The sequence below is a fragment of the Gavia stellata genome, chromosome 1, assembly GCF_030936135.1.
Source record: "Gavia stellata isolate bGavSte3 chromosome 1, bGavSte3.hap2, whole genome shotgun sequence".
In the NCBI taxonomy this organism is placed as follows: Eukaryota; Metazoa; Chordata; class Aves; order Gaviiformes; family Gaviidae; genus Gavia; species Gavia stellata.
The window spans coordinates 112,204,332-112,225,645 of NC_082594.1; the positions used below are offsets into that span (position 1 = coordinate 112,204,332).

Genomic DNA, 21,314 nt, shown 5'->3' on the forward strand with positions numbered 1-21,314 from the left:
GCTGTTTATGTGATAGCCAAAACAGTCTCCAGCCCTTACTCTGAGGATCAAGCATGGTTCCATTTTGTGCTCCCACCTGTAAAAGCTGACATTTATAGAGAGAATTACCCAGTTTCGTTTTGACAGGGACATGCCCTTTTTCACGTTCTTTAGGACCTTTCACCACTGGAGAATGTGTCACTGGTAGGTAGTAATCCGAAACCAGTTACATTCCTCAAAAAACAAAACACAGAGCTAATTTAAGTGGGCCTCCAGTGATCAAAAGGCTGAGTTCAGGAAGTCAAGAAGAGGGAGGCAAACGGACTTGTAGCAGACTAAGTCTGAAGGATGACTACAGACTGTTATCTGATTATCCCATCGCACACCCTTTCTGGGCTACCCTACTTACACTTCATTCGACTGCAAATTAAGTTTGAACACATACAGTGAGTCTCCATTTCAAAAATTTTGTGGGAATAATGTTTCCAATAAAGATGAAACCAGTCAACTACAAAAAAAAAAAAAATCCCCCAATTAAACAGGAGTTACATCTCATTTAATTGACTTGTAATTCAGCTTTCTGCTGAGTTCCTATTTATGCAAATTTATATCCTTCCCATTTATTAAGATCTTACAGATCTAAATTACAGAGAAAATGTCATGTAATATTAAATTACAAAGCTATTTTGCACAGAGCTCTGTAGCTTATAATAGTTTTACTAGTCTCTAAAGTGCCTGAAATATTTTAATTCTTGAAATATCAAGTGGCTAACTATTTGTTTAGGGAAAGTTACAGTCCCTCAACATAATCAAACAGAATATAGTACGTGGGGGTTCAAGTACTCGTTTCATAGATTTAAGATAGATACCACTCTTCGCCAGCCAGAAGGATCATTTCTTTTTTAAACCTTTTTTGGGAGTAGGAATGGGGCACGGTTTCAAGGAAACAATCACAGAAACTGCAGGAAATACAGCTGAAAAAATATTTTTATATATAAAATAACATTATGGAGAAGATAGAACAAATCCCCAATGCTATGAGTAGACACATGGGATCTTCAAACATTTTGGAAGAGCCACAAGAAGCAGAGATTGAATAAGAAAGAGACTTACTTCATTCAATTTCCTGACAATAACAGGTATTTAAGTCACATTCAATGGTATTAATGGAGGACTACACTATCATGACTGAGATACCTATCAGTGGAAGAAAATACAGCATACTTTGGATTAAATGGCATGTACACCTCAGTCAAGTCACCAAAGAAAGGTTGATGAATAGAAAGAAACAAAGCAGAGGGAAAACTCTCTCTGCAATTTCATGATTTATGATTTTAGTCTCTCCCCCATTGTGACTATCACATCTAATGCTATTTTTAAAGTTCTTAAAATACACACATATTTAAGAAGATAAAACAGCTTTTAATATATTGCACTTCTGCAATTTCTGTAGATTTGAAATCCCTCTACATTTCCTTCTTTGTAACTGTGGCATCTATGCACAGTGTACTCAAGGAACGTGGAATCTATGCACAGTGTACTCAAGGAACACATCCACCTTATTACATAGCCCACAAAGAATTTGTTGCCTATCTCAAAGATGAGCATCAGAACACTTAAAAAAGTTATCTGCATGAAGGAATAACAGACATGAACATTTATTTTTAATATTAATGTGAATCTGAAGTCAAATCCAGACATCCACTGAATAGTGAAGGATCATCTAATTGAAGTTGTTACTACAAGAAGCGATGGAAGAAAATGCTGTGATAAATTCCCTATCACGTTATGAAACAAACCAGTGCAGACAGGAGCTGATTCTTCCTGCTAGAGCTAGCTGTTACAGTGCAAAAAACGCTTCTGCTTTACACGTTTCACAAGTTTTTTGGTTAAACTTGCAGCATCAAAGCATATAACCAAATGAGTGCTCTAAATGACCTTCTGTACTTTGTAAATGGAAACCAAATAAAGGCAATTTTACTCTGTAAACATACAAAAATTAAACTATAACATAAGCATTTCTTAAGCAGCAACTGTATATGACTACATGTATACAAAAGTAAAGGCTGTGGTGCTCAAAACAAGTGTATTAAGAAGCTAATCAAAACAGTTTACTGATTTGCAGCAATCCACTGTGAATGTAGCTAGCGTTTATAATGACAACAGCGTTACAGCTATAACGCACAGATTTTTGAATTTAATGCAAATTTATTCCACCAGCCTTCAACTCTTTCCTTGTTCCTCATCTCTTCCGTGCTATTTAAAGTGTTTTGGTGCTCTTGCATTGTCGCATCACTACCTTTTCTATTAAAATCATAACCTTTTCTGTTAAAATTCTTTGTCTATGATCTGCTGGTATACAATTACAACTGTATACTGTTATACCTACAAATCTTATTTCCAAATATAGATTGTGATTTTTTATTCCCCTTACAGCATTGTTGGTGTTTTATTTTTTGACATTAGCCCTCAATAAGAGAGTAACGTTGAGCTGGATTAACAATTTAATGCATTACTATTGTTAGGTGGTGTACATTTGAACCCGTTTAAGAAGATACTCATTTTTTGTCTTTGAGTGTTGGCAGAGGCTCTTAAAAAAAAATTTGTGGCAATATCAATATTTTGCATTCAGACCCTGTCAGTTAGGCTCTGCTGTAATCACATGAAGATGACTTAAGGCAGGGATGACAAACACGTTTAGCAACTACATACCAGTTGAATTGATACATGCTATAGTGTACCAACCACTAAAGTCTACCTCATGTTTCTGGGTTCTCATGAAAAATTGTGCAAGACACAAAAACACTATGTGCATTTCAAACATTACTTCAAGGTACATCACAAACCAAAGGAACATGAAATAAGCACAACTGCCCACGCTGCTTTGCTGCATGGACGGAACATTAAAACTCATTTTAAGAGTCAACGAGCAGTGCTATAAAGTAAACAGCAATTAGATAAAAATCAAACTCTCTTAAACATTAACACTGACTTGGAATTACACCTACAAGATACTGGATGTAACATTTGGGAGTAACCAATTAACAGATAATTTAAACAGGTTATACATTTACTGGATAAGCATACTTCCAGCTAGCCAGACACTAATTACTTTTATCACTGAAAGTGGTAACAAGGAAACAGCATGGTCATAGATCTTAATCATGTGTATTTACTGTATTATATGTGATGCTTGAGATCCTTCTGGTTTAAGACTGATGAAAGTCCCTGGGATTGTCTGTGAACGTGAGTGACACCAGACAAAGGACTCAAGTAAATGCACAAATTTATAGTCTACTTCCTTTGCCTTCTGTGAGAGTTATGAAAATCTAAAGTTATATACCTATGGTGGCATTTATTTAAACTTGTCTAAAAGTTAGGAGCCTTGTCAGAGCTAATTAAGAACATGAATTGTTTAGTCAGGGAGATCAGTGTTTTCAGAGAGCAAATCACCCAGTTCTGTGCTAGCTCTTCAACATCACACCAGATGAATTGCTACATATCACAGAGGAAGCCTATAAAAGCAACTTAAAATAGATACCTAACTTTTGAATTGCAAGGCTTCCTCTCATACTTCAGTACCCCAAAACTGGTATTTTTTGACCTACACTCGTCCCTCCATATGAATGCTTAAAACCTTTTCATGTACATTCTCTTCCTTTAAAATAAGTAGAGTTTAAAGGGTATACAGGAAGAGATAAGCATTACAAAGTGATGTGAACATACTTGACTGCTCCTTCCGTTGGCCAAATACTTAGAACTATAGAGATAATTTGTGGGCTGCTTCTTTTGGAGAAAAAAAAAATAAATGTGTTTCTAAATCTGCCATTATTTTTTCTAGTGTTTATTTGTGCAACAGCAATTTCAAATGTACCCTATTAGATCAAATCCTGATGATCCTGCCTCCTATTACACATTGCATTTTGCATGGTTATCTGCAGAGGATAAAACACCTATAAACTGATATTAAGTACACAAAATATAACAAACATTAAGTAATCATAATTGCATGGAAGCATAATAGTAGTGAGAATGCACAAAAATGTCTAGATTTCTACAGTGATATGATACCTCTTCTGACTATTTTTCTATTTTCCTATCTCTGTATCAATAATAATTAACTGTATAATTCCTTCGTTGCTTTTAAGTCAAGGCCTCAGAGGCAGCTCACACTTTTTTTTTTATCTTCAGGTAACATCTAAGCATGGGGCTGTTACCAAAGATTAAAAAAAGATGTACTTACTTGCCACCTCCAGCGATGCATTATGACTTACAGCTTCCCCAAGGTAATTCCTTGCCACACAGACATAGACACCTTCATCTGGCCTACTCTTGCGCCCATGGACTATGCGTAAGAAAAATAAAGATCCGCTGGGCAGTAGCATCCGGTGGGAACGGGGATCATCCTTGTCTGTTTCCACTCTTTCCCCTCCCTTGTACCACTCAATAGTGGGGGTTGGCCTTCCTTCTGCTTTACAGTTTAAAGTTGCCGGTTCTCCTTTGGAAACAATTAGATCAGAAGGGTGTTCGACAATTCGAGGTGGGAAATCTTCTTGCCGAAGACGGGAGCCTGCAAGATAGAAACGCAAAGTTTTCTTAGGAGATCGCTGACAGGTACAGTCACTGTGTTTTGCAATACAACTACTTACTAAATCCTGTACTACAGGGTAATGGTTAAGAACAGCTATTAACATATCTTTAAAGTGGAAAAAATCCCACCTTAATGCACTTTGTTGTGTGCAAGGTTCTCCCAAGTGAATACATTCAAAAGCCTTTTTCAGCAGGCGACCTATATTAGTGAACTAAGCTGCCGTGTTCCTAAATCACATCCATTTTTATATTGATCTATTCACGTATATAAATTTATATACACATGCATATGTATATGTAGAATTGTGAAAAATTAATCCTACAGATGCTCAACAGATATCAGAACATCTCTACCAGCAAAACTGATACTGCTATAATTCATAACACAAAGTCATAGTCAACCTCATTAGACCTTTTGGAAAGCCCATTAATTCATGCAATGTCTGCAGAGTAAGCCTAACACCATCAGCAACCACAAAGTTGCTTTATTTTACTTGTACTATCAGCTCTTTTTAGTCACTTGTTAAGCAGTACCATAGAGTACTCCATAGGCATGGGGTGCCTGAGTACTTCTTACACCTCTTGTGTCAGGGAAAATTAAAGCAACTTTGTACATTATGAAATTTTTACTGTCTCCAATCTAGAACTCTGATACAATGTGAGACAAAAGTATCAGGGATAAAGAAAAGTTACAAGCAAACAAGATACTCTTCCAGGAAAGCATTCCATTTCAAACTAATTCAAACTGCAAGCTGATAATTGTCATTAAAAAAAACCTGTAACAGTCTGGATAGATACATACTACAGACAAATATGACAAGCAACTGGGTGCCCAAGAATTCCAAATTAGGAATAAGCAGCTACCAAAACTTTCAGGATTTTAAATTGTTGACTCAATTTCAAATTACTATTTTCCTTACTTCTCTCTTTCTTGATATACAACTTCACCATGGATAAAACTAGTCTCTTTGGTCACTAATTCCTGATTATTAAAATTTTAGATTACAAGATTCTTTATTAATATTAATAACATGGTTTTTGAACAGCTGTGAAGTACCAGAAATAAATATAAGATCTATTCACTGCAGGTTAATAGACCATAAATTGGTATGGAAAAATGGAAGGAGACAAGGAGAGGAGAGGAGAGACAGAGACGGCTCTGTTTTCAATATATACTATATATGTGTGTGTGCGCGTGTAATATATTTTATTTATACATAAAAAATAAAAATATTCTAAAATGTAGAATTCCATGTAAAATTTATTTCACATCTCCTTCACCTCAAGATAATCAATGCAGATTAAATGTTACATTAATCAGCTAGCACTAACCACACATTCCCAAACCTCTGGTAGTATGGCTTGACTACACTGCAATATGTTTGCATTCTGTATGCACTAAAAGAAGATCGTTTTATATGTACATTACTGATATTAAATACAAAATACTCAAACAGCAATAAATCTACTCTTTAGTCCTTTGAGGAAAGATAATATAAGTAGTATTGTATTTAGGACTATAGTCCTAAATTATTAGATAAATGATAAAATATTCCTTATTTGCCCATTTTGGTTTGGATATTCACAATATTGCAAGATTTTGCAGCAGTAAAACCAAACAAGTAATTATATTTTACATTTTACATACAACAACTGCCTGAGACATGAAAACTAAAGTATGGCCAGATAGAGCAGAAGCCAGGGAACTCCCAAATACTTTTGCTGGCTACACACCACTGTGCAGCCCAGCCCTGCACATCACTCTAAAGCGAGATTCTGAGCTGCACTTCCTAGAGGTAGGGCACAGGCCAAATCCAGTGAGAGGAGAGCTAGAAGTATAAGAAAAGAAAACTGTGCCAACCAGCACTGGTCTTTTGCAGTAGCTAAAGAAGCCTCTAATATACTTCTGTTTGCCCTAAGAGCACATCTCAGTCCTTGCAAACTCTATTTGTGTCTACTCATCCTGAACTTTTACACAGCCCCTCATGCAATAATGCTGCCCTCACAGTTGGGGTGACCAATTTCAGATCTCTTTCCAAGGTGAAAATGCCTAGCCAGGGATAAAAGTCTTGTTTTATATATACTTTTCCTCACTTATTACGTACCTCACAAGGAAAGGTACAGAAAAAAAAGGATGAGAGAGCTAAAAGTAATTGTTATAAGTCACTCTGCAAATATAAAAATCCAAGTTCAATGTAAAATGTTTAAAGATAGTTAAGAATGGTTTTAAAAAACCAAGTTTGCACATGTGCTAATATGTATCCTGTTTGCATTTTCACAGATTGTGCTAGCCAACCAGCACACAGCACAAGCCTCCTATTGTTTCTGTCAGCCTGGCCCAGACCACAAATAAATGAAACAACATTTTCAGATATACTGTATGCACGCTTTCCATACTGATGTTCAAGTGACTGTACATGAACTTCAAGTACTATACAGAATGAAAGTTTAAAGACAGACCTCTAAACTTTCTTGAAAACTGAGACTCAAAACTCTTAGGGGGAAAAAGTCCTGAGAAAATTCCAGGAATGCTCATATACTTTTAAAATTTCTTTGCTGGGTAACATTAGAGAAGTTAAAATGACAGATATGTCCATTAAATTATTATTTTTTTTATCCTAGCATTTCATAAAGTAATATTTCTCTAGAAAATTTCATAAAATGGCTTGAAGCAGAAAGGAACAAAAGTTGCACGAGTGGTGACTGGCACATAGTGAGTATTAACCACAGATTTAGTGACAACTGCCTGAGGAGTATAATAGCCTTGACAACCAAGTTATAATCTTTCTAGATATGTACACATTTTTTTAAATTTTTGTTTAAATCTTTTTTTCCTTTTAGCCTAGTTATTTAAGCTGCATTTACATTTAACTGAGAAGAAGCAGCTTCAATTATCAACATAAATCTTACAGTGGGCACCAATCCTGTAATTTTGCTGTCAAAAAGATTTCCTAAGGGGATAGTTGGTAACAAAAAAAAAAAAAATATAGAAGCAGAACACCCATTACACACTGGATCTGCTATTAAATATAGAACAGAACTGCTTTTTCTTTCCCCCAAAGATGACAGCACTGGGTTATAGGAACTAACCAGCTTGTGTTCTCTGCTTTTATTATAATTCAAGTCTTTAATAAAAAGTCAACAGGATGCCACCAATTAAAGTATGCCATACTAATTATTTCACGCTGCTACTTAAAAGAACAATTATGTGAAATCATGTTTCCAGTTTCTTGGACTGTGCCACAAGTATTTTACAAGAATTCAAAACACTGAAATAAACAGATGTGAAGATTCATAGAAATGTAGCATTAGATGAATGCTAAACTTGTAGCGGCAAGATTTGCCTTTATTCTCACCTTAAAACCTCCTATTGGTAGCATATACAAATATAATGTATTGAAAAATAGCAGGGAATATGTTTAAATGGGAAAGCTGCTCATATCAGAGGTACAAATGCTGTGCTGTCGTCTTTTAGGGGGAAAAGAAGAGTTCTGTGCTACTGGAACAAAGTGCCTCAAATTTGAACCATGCAGCCTAAGACAGTTAAAAATCAAGACCAAATCTACAGCCAATCTAAACGTCAGCTCAGATGGACAAGGAAAACCTGATTTCCCAAGATCTATATATCTAAGTAATAATTTATCCTATGTCTCAAAAATTCTGCATAACAGACTCTTTAGCCAAGTGCCAAAAAGCCAGTATACTCTTGGTTCTATTTCTTTTCCATTTCACAAGTATAGCATTTAACAATGACTTTCAAAGCACAAGATCTCCACTCTTTTATTGAAACGCTTTACCTTGTAACATAAGATCTGAGTAACTGGTCTAATTGTTATCAAAGTTATTAGTAAAATGCTACAAACAAAACCACAAGTTTAAAATCAGTGTTAGGTGATTCTTCCAAACAATTATACTTCATCAGAACATAACAGAGTTCTCAATTCTCCAGTATTTTCACAAAGTGCGAGAAATTTTCTTGTGGTTTTGTTTATGTTGACTGGAAAGATGTTCCATAACTCTCTTGCTTTAGCGGCTAGAAATCTTTCTGTAATCCTCAGGTTAAACATAACCCTGAGTAAGTAAATACCTCATTCTTCCTGTGCTTGAGCTGCCCTTTAACTCAGATCTCTCCACACACTTCTTGGGATTTTATCCCTTTGACATGCAGATTGCAACCTTCTCCTTTTTTACCATCCTCTTGGATTTTGTGTTCTTGTTGCTGTTGGAAATCAACAAACTAATCTCATCTGGTTTTCCCCTCAGAAGATTCGCTCACCTTTTCCTCATGTTAAATTCTAGTTTGAGTTCATCCTTTCTGCACAGTTAAGAGGCAAGCAGACTTTGAATACTATTTCAAGCACATACTGCAAAGCAATGTCACATCATGTTACAGGGGAAAAATAACTAAAGGAAAAATCAAAGTATCTTTCTGAAAGCAGCTTTTCTGCCTAACCTAACCTATTGGGTTTACTTGTTCTCACAGACAACAAACAATTTTCAAGAAAAAACAACAGGACAAGGAAGATTCACAGAGATCTTGTCCCATTCGCTTTCTTTCTCCCAATTTCTCCAACTTTTTTTAACATTGTTTCTCTTCGTATAATACCCTTGTTCAGCCTAAATAAAACATCTGATTTCCTGAGCTTTGTAGCCTGCAACAACAGTGCATATTAAAAAGCAACTATTTTGAAATTTCCTTTACAGGTGTTGCAGTCTTGCCTCCGTAACCAAAGGCATGAAGTAATTAATAAAGGCAGTAATGCTGTGGTTATGCCTTTGGATTTTTCCAAAACAGTCAACTGTAGAAGAACAGAAATTTCACTTTTGAATTCTACTTTGGCATAAAGCACATGAGCCAAAACTGCATTTAACTGCTATTTCCAAAACACTGATTTGAAAATAGCATTGGTTATTGTATCACTTTGGACTGAGAAAATAGTTCTTTGCACAGAATTTTATTTACAACAGTTGTTCACCTCTAACAACTGAGTATTAAACATATAGTCTAGAAAAAAAATAAAGTTTGCTTTTTGCCTAAATCCTGCCATTACTTTGCGGAGCCATACCTCTGAACATTTCCATAACTACTTTATAAGGATGCCACCTTTACAAATGAAAATGTCAGGCAACGGAGGTATTACAGTCCTGCAAGTGAGCTGGTATTTGTACACTAAGGAGAAAAATGAATAGTTGGAACATAACAACACTGTCACATCAGATGATTAATGCCCACCCAGGATTACAGGTTTATTGAAATGCATTTGCAGATGACACCAAGTTGGACGGGAGTGTTGATCTGCTTGAGGGTCAGAAGGCTCTGCAGAGGGATCTGGACAGGCTGGATCCATGGGCCAAGGCCAATTGTATGAGGTTCAACAAGGCCAAGTGCCGGGTCCTGCACTTTGGTCACAACAACCCCATGCAACGCTACAGGCTTGGGGAAGAGTGGCTGGAAAGCTGCCCCACAGAAAAGGACCTGGGGGTGCTGGTTGACAGCTGGCTGAAGATGAGCCAGCAGTGTGCCCAGGTGGCCAAGAAGGCCAACGGCATCCTGGCCTGTATCAGAAATAGTGTGGCCAGCAGGAGTAGGGAAGTGATTGTCCCCCTGTACTCGGCTCTGGTGAGGCCGCACCTCGAATCCTGTGTTCAGTTTTGGGCCCCTCACTACAAGAAGGACATTGAGGTGCTGGAGCATGTCCAGAGAAGGGCGACGAAGGTGGTGAGGGGTCTGGAGCACAAGTCTTATGAGGAGCGGCTGAGGGAACTGGGGTTGTTCAGTCTGGAGAAGAGGAGGCTGAGGGGAGACCTTATCACTCTCTACAACTACCTGAAAGGAGGTTGCAGAGAGATGGGTGATGGTCTCTTCTCCCAAATGACTAGTGACAGGACTAGAGGAAATGGCCTCAAGTTGCACCAGGGGAGGTTCAGGCTAGATATTAGGAAAAATTTCTTTACTGAGAGAGTGGTAACACACTGGAATAGACTGCCCAGGGAGGTGGTGGAGTCACCCTCCCTGGAGGTGTTCAAGGAACATTTGGACGTGGCACTGCGTGACATAGTTTAGTGGGCATGGTGGCGTGTGGTGTGGTTTTTTGTTTGTGGGTCGTTGTTTGGGGTTTTTTTTGTTTAGGTTGGGTTTTTTTTTGTTAATGGTTGGACCTGATGATCTTACAGGTCTTTTCCAACCTTAGCGATTCTGTGATTTTAAGATGTGTTTAATGGTTGGTTCCAAATACTGATCTGGGAACAGGTCCAGCTCTTTCCAATAACTTAGAAACCATAAAAGGTGACAAGCAAGGCTCTCACTTTGGATCAGTAGAACCTGCAATTCCTCTACCTGTTCCCAATGAAGAGTAACATCTCCATTTCTTTTTCTAAGCACACAATGGCAAACAGGTGAGCAAGATTTAACTAAAAAGAAAAGCACTGAACACTAACTGATCACTCCTACCATGAAACCACTGTAATGCTCCCTGAAAAGAAGTTGTTCTTTTCTCAGTTTACACCATTATGTCAAGGAATCCTTTTGTTTCCCTCCTTTAATTGCTATTGGAGTTCCTGTTCCTAATGAGACATTAAATTATTAATAAATGTTCTTTTTCATTATTTCTGTTACTAAGGGATATTTTTGGGTAAAGCAAGTTGCACTCTAAATATAAAGTCTGTTACAAAAAACAAATTTTGTGGGCCATGGATTTTAAACTTAAGTTGTAGGCACCCATAAAACATTTTTCCCCACTTAGAAAAATAAGGTTAAAGTATTTTGTGTTGCTAAGACACCATGAACTACAATTACATTTCTAGCACGGCTACCATGCTATCAGCAGATGTCAGAAACCAATGATTTACTGTACTCTTATGGCTGGAAAAAACCTAGAATAAAACTCCAGGCTCTCTGTGATTAAGCCATGTCTGTCTGTCTCTCTGAAACAAGAGATTAAATGGGAGCTGTGCTAAAAATGCCTCAAATCCAGACTGATCTTGTGCCTGGCTCTTATACTGAGGGAAGATGTAACCCAAACATTGAAAGCTATTCTCATTCAATTTACAGAATACTCATGTACTGGTCAACTGAACAGGAGGTAACTGAAGTATTATAGCAATAAACTAATTAAACAAGGGAGAAAAATAAAAAACATTTATACATTATGTTGGCTTAAATGGTTTGTTTCTGTTCCTTACTCTGCAGTAATTCTAGACATACATGATTAGGTCAGAAAAAGCCATGAATTTCTAGGTAAAAAAAAAATTATGTACAGCATCTTATAGTTATTTAAATACTCTGCCTGGTGGGAATGAAAAAAAAAGTATCAGGTACTGTATTACACAGATACTAACATTGAATCTTTGTCTTAATACCTAAAGACATATTTCCCAGGAGATGCTAAAAGAGGCTAGCCCTCTGAAATAACCACTTTTAACAAAGAAGCTGAAAGTGGCAACAGTAAGAGTCATGCTTTAGTTTCTTAATCCGAAATTAAATACAACTCTTTAAAATTGCTCTTGAACAAACCATTTATTTTCAAGAGACATAGCTTTACAGTCAATCTTTGTTACATGAACACATGCTACTGGTTTGTCCAGCAGTTAGCATAACTCAGTCGTGACCTGGTTATTCATTAAATTAGCTAGAATATAAATTTAAAATAATAGTATTTATATTGAGCTATGTAAGAGGCTGACATTTACATAAAACCTCAAGCAGCAGCTAATGTTCCCAGTGTAAGAAAGTGTTCAGTTTTATTTTTTCTTTCCCTCAGTTCTGCTTTCTGGCAAGGTATTTATCTCCTCTGACTTCAGCAGATACTGCAGTAGTCTGAGATAGCAGCATCTAGAGCACTGACTTTTGAAACCAAACCTCACTCAATAAAAATTACACTATCCCACACCAAACTGGTAAGCAGGGAATAATATTTGCCTTAAAGAAAACATTAATGAAATTACAGGAGTATTTTCATTAATAATGCAAAATCAACTGTGACCCAGTGAGCAACCACACTATATTAAAAACCAAACACAATGGTAAAGCCTACATTACTCATTTTGTCTTTGAAAGGGCTGGAGTAATGCTGGGAGATACTTCCTACACGGTGATGGTACTGAGAAGAGCACAACAAGACTGAGAATGGCTGAGATGTATCTGAAGGCAAGCTCGTCTTTGGAAATTTGGATGTGACAACCTGGCAATAACAAACTGCTTGGAGATGATCATACTAAATTGCAGGAGAAGTGAAGCAGTGGAGTCAGGCAGGTACAGGGGGCATACAGAGAAGGCTGTGACGTCGTGAGAGCTGCACAGACCCTGGAGCGGCAGTCAAGAGTGTAAAAAGGATGGCTGGGGGAAAAGAGGTAGCAAAGGATTATCGAAGGGCTGCAAATATTAGGTAGAACTAAGTGAAGAGTGACTGGAAGACCACTAGGGAAACAGATGACTTTAATATTAAAGTGACAGGACTTGATGATAATTGGATAATTCTGTGGAAGAGAGAGTTGAAAAGATATTGGAAATGATCACTGCTTAAACAGGTGAGTTGGGACACGGTAGGAAGATCTGGGACAGCTCAGAGCAATCACTGCTGCCCTTTTCTTCCCTGATGGATCATTTTCCCTACACAGGAAGGCCTGACAGCTCTGATCTGTTGTCAGCAGCTTCACTGGCACACCTGAGAAGAAAAAACAACTACAGTAAATGGCAAAGTGTGGGAACAGAGGCTGGTGTGAGTCACCAAAGAATTGCCATTTCCAGGGCTTGCTTTTCTGTTGAGTATAGTGAAGGATTAGGAAACAAAGAAGCAGCTGTCAGGCCCTCCTCCTCTCCATCTTCAATCCTTGTCCTCAATCATGTTTTATTCCAGACAGGAAGATTATCTCATTGGCTGTGAACCACTGGTGTGCCGTTTGGAACGGGAAAACAGAATTTGGAGAAAATCAACGATAGTGCACCAAAAACCAAAGGAGGACTCTTAGCTGCACTGAAGGAACCAAATGAAATGCCAATTTAGTGAAAACACCTAGGATTCAAAGTTATATAGATATATTATATAAATTATTACTATACTAATATACATATTCTATGTATGTTATATATTGTATTTTATTTTTATATACAGTCTGTGTTGCTAATCGAGATGTCAGACATACTGATATAGAGAAACTGTACTTTACCTTGAGGTTTGTCTGTAATCAGTGTCAAAGATTTCACCTATTTGTAGTGCGATTACAGCACACTAGGCTATTTTATCCCAAAGTTTTATCTATGTGGACAAACAAATAAAACACAAACTATCCTTCTGGATGATCATACTCATTCATAAACAAATACATCTAAAGATATATCTGCCTCTTGGGTTGTTCTTTTTTAAAAATAATTTAGTCATGAAAACAAATGTAACACATTCTCTTCAAATTATTTCAGATTGGTTAACCCCACACTTTTCCAGACTTTTCAAAGCCACCTTGTACCATGCTTAGGAATACCAACTTCTAATTTGTTTCCAATTCCAGATTCAGTGTGAGATTGAGTCTGATATTGATCAACTGCATGTTCAAATGTCTGAGAGATGCTGAGAGAAGGGAAAAACGATCCTCATTTCCGCAGGACTATTGGGAAGCCAGAGAAACAGCAATTCTCAACAGGGGCAAGAGTATTCCCTTCTCAACTGTATCAGGCAACACTCCTCAACTCTGCGACAACAGAAGCCCGGTATTATACCACCACAGTCAAGAGCATTCCTAGGCTTATGCCTGTGCCAATTTTGGTACATCTCATACAATTGATATTGCCATTTATTCATGTTTCTGAAACAAATTTGAAGAGAAATATAAGGATTCAAAACACCTAACCAAAATCCTACTTTTTAAGGCTATTATAAATTTGTTTCACTTACAAGGGTGAAGGAAATATCAAAACTGCCCTCATGAATCCAAATGTTAGGTATTAATAGGAGGGTTATGTCAGCTCAGGACTAAGTTGGAATTTAATTACTCACGGTGCTCATAATTTAGAAAAGATTAGCAATGGGGATAAAAAAGGATCACTGTTAAGTAGTTCAGTTTCCTTGTTTCCTTGGTTCTATTGTTATTATTTTAATGTGTTAAAAATTTGGATTAAAACAGCTTTCTTTCAGTCAGTTTAAATCAATTTGACTTTTTGTACAATATTAAGTTTGGACAATTACAAAAAGGCCAGGCATTTTCAATTACAAGTTAGTACTGCAGTAACACACTACCGTCATGTTTTAGTTGCATAAGGAAGAATGGAAATTTAAATCCAAATGAAAAACTATTTTCAATCAGTTGTTTACAGTTACATAAAATGTACAGATCAATATAAATTAAATTATTTTTTAATTAATATTTTTCCACAAAATCAAATAACCATTTATTTAAAAGGTGACTATCTCTACCCTCTTTCCAAAACACACTTTTATTCCAATATAAAGCTAAGTAAATTAGTATGAAGAGCATAGAAGGTAACATGCTCTCAGGGAAAAAACAATAAATCTCTCCTCCTGAGAGGAGGAGAAAAAAGGAACTATGATCCCACTGGTTTAGAAATTAAACACCTGTTGAACTTGTAAGAACACTGCTAGCCAAATCAGACCGTACTGCCGGATACCGACGTCTCAGTGACTCAGTGAGAGATGATTCTGTTTGCAGCAATAAGCTGGAATTAATACAGTCTTTTCAGAGAACTTGTGAAATACTTCACCTTCCCATATAAATGCAGATTAATCACACACTCCTCAAAACATATTTCAGCTCATTTGTGTACTAAAAAGCCATAAGTTACATGGCATAGTAATCAACATGACATACATCGCATGATGACTAAAGATACCTTTCTAATGCTATTTTTCACCAACATAAAGATATGTCAAAACAGCAAACATTCACCTAAAATAAACTTCCACCTATCATTGCCATCAGAATCAGTTTTGTCTGAGTGACTGTGCAATGTTTTCCCTTTGACTGTGTTTGAATTTCTTGTCCCTCAACAGGCCACAAAGTCCACTGGGTTTGGTTTTTGCTTCTTCTCTGTTTTCCGGTTTGAATTTGGAACCAAAGAAACCTTAGATCTACCACATGCCCATATCTTTCACAATTGTTTCTATTTACTTTGTTGCATAAAGCGTAACTTGACAATGCTAACACTGAATCCAGCTGTAGACGAATGGCACTACACATAGAAAGCCACATCCCAGGACCTCCTTAAATGTACAATAGTATGGGCCCAAAAGACTATCACTCACTAGAGTTTTCTTTTCTGAGGGATGAAGAACTAATGCTTCCACTATCATCTCTGGTCTGACTTCCCATCCCAGAGTATGACTGCTGAAAATCTAGTGAAAAATCATAAAAAATTTCAACCATCTCTGCCACTCCTATACCTTTCCAACTGGATTTTAGCTCTGGTTGTAGTGAAAATGGTACAATAACTTGAATACAACCTCAGTGAAGACTTTGGTATCACTCAGTGGCTACTACAAAGTGTCCTAAAAACAGGGCCTGGAGAAGTTCCATTAATCAGGCTTGTGTATTTACTCTTACATAAACCTTAAGTCATCTTGACCACCTACACCTTTGCATCTAGAGTTCTCACACTTCAAGTTCTGAATCACGTGACAAGGAAAGCTCTCTGGAAGATGCCAAGAAACAAAGCTACGCAGAGAATTGCTCAGCTCCATATACTCCTCCTCTACCAACGCACACTGCAAAATTTCTCAGTTATCCAAACAGTGAAGTAAGACCCAAAGAAAAATTGGTTCACTGTAAGCAAGAGCTATGTTAAAGTGATTGTGGTAGAAAACATCACCCTTTTACACAGTGGAGAAGCACAAACAAGCAGCTCGGTGAAATTTCTCCATGATCTCATAGCCGAGCATGGGGAGATGTTTCAGCCAATAAGCTGAATGTTACCCATAGGAAGAATGAAGGGAAAGGCAGACCATGGTACCTGCTACAAGAGGCACTTCCCCAGCTAGCAGTTTGACACTCTGCCAAACGAAACATATGGGTATAAATGGAACTGAGAAAAGTACAAAGAACTTTTATTTTTACTTTACAATCTCTAGAAGATTGCTGAACTAATCTCTCAATTTTCTCAACATAACAACATGCTTTCTTGATAAAAGATTCTACAGTATATACATAGCTACATATAGATATATAAAATACAGTTAGCAACGTGGGTTTTAGTGTTTCTATCTCATTTTATACTACAACACAATTTATGTGAATAAAGAAAAAACTCAAAGGAAATAGTTTCAAAATGACTCTGTTTCAAAGCACTCTCTGTAGACACTAACTTCAGTCTTTAAGCATGAAAGTTATATTTAACATCTCTCCATATAAAATTAACAGGATAAAAAGAAAAAAAGTGCACTCTATCAAGTCAAGTTGTTACTGATAAAAGAAGTGGTAAAAAGAAATGTTAACAGACTATTTTCCTGAATATTCATAGTGAATTCTTCAGAAAACCTGTAGCTAACAGCCTAAGAGTTCAGTAGCCTGAAATGTATTTAAACATTTAAAGCAAAGCTTTTGAGATATCCTATATGATGGGCACTCTCAAAGAAGATATTTAAATAGCACCCATTTTACACGAGTTATTAACTTCAAGAAAAAGTACTGAACCACAATTTTAAGGATAATTGTCTGGAGTCATTTATACTTTCAGAAAACAAAATATTTGAAATGGCCTTTTAAAGGATTAGTAACAAATCCCTAGAGGAATGCAGCCCACCTCAGCCGATTTTCAACCTTAAAAGCAAATTCTGACATATCCAGAACATTAATGAAGACAATGTTTATACCTTACATAGCATGCTAAATGTGAGAATTTTACAGATAAACAAAAATGCTGTTGACTCTGCCTACTGAAGCTTATAATGGAATGAATAAAACGTTCAAGAAGGGCAGTAGCTTATGGTTGTTGAGGATGAGATTTAAGGAGTGAAGAACATCATTAACAGTATGAGAAAAAGTTAGAAAAATATAATTATTTGATCAGTTTGATCAAACTGATTTGTTTTTATTTTGGATATTTTAAAATTATTTTAATTACTTTATCGTTTTTTTAATAGCTAGTTTAACAACTAGTTTTTGAATTACTATTATAAGGGGTTCTGGTGAAGGGATTAGAGTGCTGATAGAGAAACAGAGATCAATATTCAGAGGTCAAAAAAGGAAAAAAAGGAATGAGAGGGGAGAGGTACGAGAAAGACACAGTGCTATATAACCATGAGGCTAAGTCAAAAGTAGGAGAGATTAATATGAGCAGCAAGCAAGGGAAGAGAAACAGATCTCAGAAGAGTTCGACAGAGCTGCGCAAGAAATATAAAAAAACCAGTAACTGAAAATTAGAGGAAGAGAGCTGTATGATATGAGAAGATTATAATGCATAATACAACACCACCACAGGCAAGCAGGCAGAGGTTTGTATGGTTTACACATATAAATGCAAGTGATGACAAAGCCTCAAAGTTATTAAGGAGAATAGCTATTTGAAAACAAGGGAAAGGAATCATCATTATTGTTATTTCTAGCAGCAATCACCATGTGACAGGGGAGGTGGTTCAAACAGCAAAGAAAAATAGGTTACGTCAGGAATTAATAAGCCTTAGAGGAGTCCATATGCCCAGAAATATTATCCCTTTTTTTGCAACTTTATCAGTAGATGTAATGAAAGAGATTACTTCTCCACACCAGGCTTGTTTCACAAGTTAAGATAGCCGCGTACAGAGAGGCAAGGGGAAAAAACAGCAGCAACAACCTATACAAAATGGGCAGCTAGATTCAAAGAATTCAACTAAGTATGCTCCTTCAGCAAAGGAAAGCTATTTTTCTCCAGTCTGTAAGACTCTAAAGTATGATTATATTATTAGCATTTTCCTTGCAACAAATTAAACTGCATTTTACAAGGATGTAGAAATACTGAGGAAAAGAGCTACTTATATTCATATAAAGAAACAAATTTAGTCTCAAGTACAAGTATCACACCTACTACTCAGGATTATGGTAATAACTTCCTCTTATGCATGGAAGCTACCTGTTCACTAAGATTGCAGGTTCCTCTCTAATTTATTACAAAGTGGATTAGTTTTAATTAACACCCCCACCCCTGCCTCCCTCCTCCCATGACTACTCCATGCAGAACTTGCTCAATCCCTCCAGAGAGATGAAAGTAGGCTGCAACATTTACTGCCAACGCATAGCATGAATCTTATGCTAGGAACTTATGCTGTTCAAGTAGCTACATCCATCTCTGTTACAGCACAGGTAGGCTACCAACCATGACTTGAGAGGTGGATACAAGGAACTAAAAGGTTTTGTTCATTTTCATCCTTGCAAAGGACTATCCAAGGTTTTAAGCAGGCTTTTTTGCAATAGGGTTTTCAAGGTTAACCTGCCTTTTTTGCCTTTTTTTGTATCACGAATGTAAGTACAGCATACTTTCTAAACACTAGAAGGCAACCAATATATGGACTTTTCCACATCATGTAAACAGCTATTTGAAACAAAACCCCTCAACCTAAATTAAGGCCTCCTGAATAGGCTGAAAGCCTTCAGTGGGACTAATTAGACAGAACCACTAGGCCTTGAGGCTCACAGCTGCTCACCGGTACCCTCTGCAAAGGCTGAGAATTAAATGCATGGTTAGGGGGTTAAATTGATTAACGGGTATCAGTTGTCCCTTCTCTACAGGTAGAGACCTAATCTCAAACTTTTTATTCTCTAATATACCATTATATGACTACTTAGTACGCATTATGGCACACGTATCAGTTTAAAGGCATTTTTAATGACAATTAATCTGTCCTTATTTTAAATTCTCACTTTAAAATAACAGGAAATTCTCCCTTAGTGTTTTGATTAAAAGCAAAAGCTAAGTAGTGCTTAAAAAAAAAGCTTTATTAAAAGTGAATGCGTCTTTTCTTCAGAGATTGTACCGCAAATTGTCAGTCGTCTACACGTTAGGACCTCTCCTCTTAATTTGTTCTATAATTTTGTGATTACTTCAAGTATTTATAAGCTGCCATATCTGCATTAGGAACACCATACTGGAATAGCTGCAGGACTTTGTATACAGAAGTGAATTATAAATAGTCAAGCTACACAGGACAGATTCAACATTATTTGATTCTTCATAAGGACAGTGATAAGCAGATAACTTTCAAGACTGTTAGGAAGGGAACACTGAAGAATGACTAGGAAGTCTCTATTTGCATCAACTACTTAAATCTTTCGACACAGCACATCATCATCGAGAAACATTACCATCAAAAGAACAAATGAGTTACTTCATCAACTTTGAAAATTATAATCTAATGAAAAATAAACTAAGAAGAAACTGGTGTATAAGACTTAAAAGAAGGGAAGAATAAGGTCTCTAAAATATTTCAGCCCAAATCCCATGTTTTATTATCAGGAAAAAATCAAGTGGGCTTCATGGAGAGCCCAAAGCTCTCAGCAAAGACTGTGTGCCACTCAACCATATGTTCTTTCAGCTTAAGAGTGATGTGCTGAGAAGCCACTCAAGGTCCTTAGGATATACTCTTAAGTGAAACCACTATATTGCAGTAAAGGAAAAAAGTAAAAAGTAAAAAGTAAAAGAAAAAAAAGATTTTTATTAGGTACATATAACCCCTACAGAGTGCAAAGAAAAAACAAAATGACTCAATAGAATATTTTTTTACTTTCTAAGCAGAAAGTGACATAGAATTAGGCTACTTGGTGAGAAACTGCCTAACCAAGCCAAAGCCAAATCTCTTGTTTCTCCATGCCTTGCCACTTTAGTAATGTTAAATTAGTCACCTCCTTCCACCTGGAATGAGCAATCCACAGACCTGTGCTCAAGGCAGGGTGTTCATGCCCTTTCTTTCAAAACACACAGTAGTATTTTTTTTGGAGAAGAATTTGAGGAAGGTGATGAGGGGGCCCATTTGTACCAGCAAATAGAGAAGTTCTGGGATCAAGTCTCTGCTCCACAGGCTATTGATCAGTTTTACATAAAGCAGTTAAAACACCAATTTTAGAAGAAAGTTATTTTGACTTGTTTATGAAACCCAATCTGGTAGATCTGAGATAGACAGTTACATAACATATTAGTGGACTAAATGCCCTAAAGACCGTAAGAAGAGTAGCAGGCATGAAGAAAGGCACAGGAAGTTGGGGAGGAAAGTGGGGAATTTACCTGGCAGCATTTAGGCTTCTCTGTGATTAGAAAATAGAGCATGGAGGTTTCAGAATGGCAGTTTCAGCCATGGTTCCACTTCAGGCACCTAAGTCCCTTTTGGATCCTAACTTTAACCTGGGTGCTTATTTCAACTCTAGAAGAGAGGCAGATATTTATCCACCCATTCATGGAAACTGTTAGCAGCCCAATCTACTAACATTTGCATAGCACTAGTTAAATAATAATATTGATAATGCAGAACTAAACCAGAAACCTGAAAACAGTACGTTAGGTGCTGAATCTAACCAAAATTATCAAAACTTGTTTTTTTCCTTATCTCAGATGGCAGTTCCATGCTGGTTTTAGTGCCAGTCTCTGCAATGACACTAAAAGGATTGAGAAGCACTTGTCAGAATATCCAGAAATCGCAAGTCCCAGCAGAAACAGTTGAGCTAACAACACAGATACACAAAGCTTAACTCCTTAACAGTAAACATGTTGGGTGGGGTTTTTTTCTTTTAATATAAGTTTTTAATTATCAGAAAAAAATAATCAAACAACATAGTTG

The 21,314-nt window shown here is 36.7% G+C and overlaps 1 protein-coding gene across 1 annotated transcript in view; it reads right to left on the reverse strand.

Moving 5' to 3' along the window:
* Positions 1-21,314, reverse strand: part of ROBO1 (roundabout guidance receptor 1) — a 530,296-nt gene that overhangs the window by 267,219 nt on the left and 241,763 nt on the right. The window contains exon 3 of the mRNA XM_059823819.1: positions 4,223-4,549. Within this exon, the coding sequence (XP_059679802.1) occupies positions 4,223-4,549 (327 nt within the window). The remainder of the gene's footprint in view (positions 1-4,222; positions 4,550-21,314) is intronic.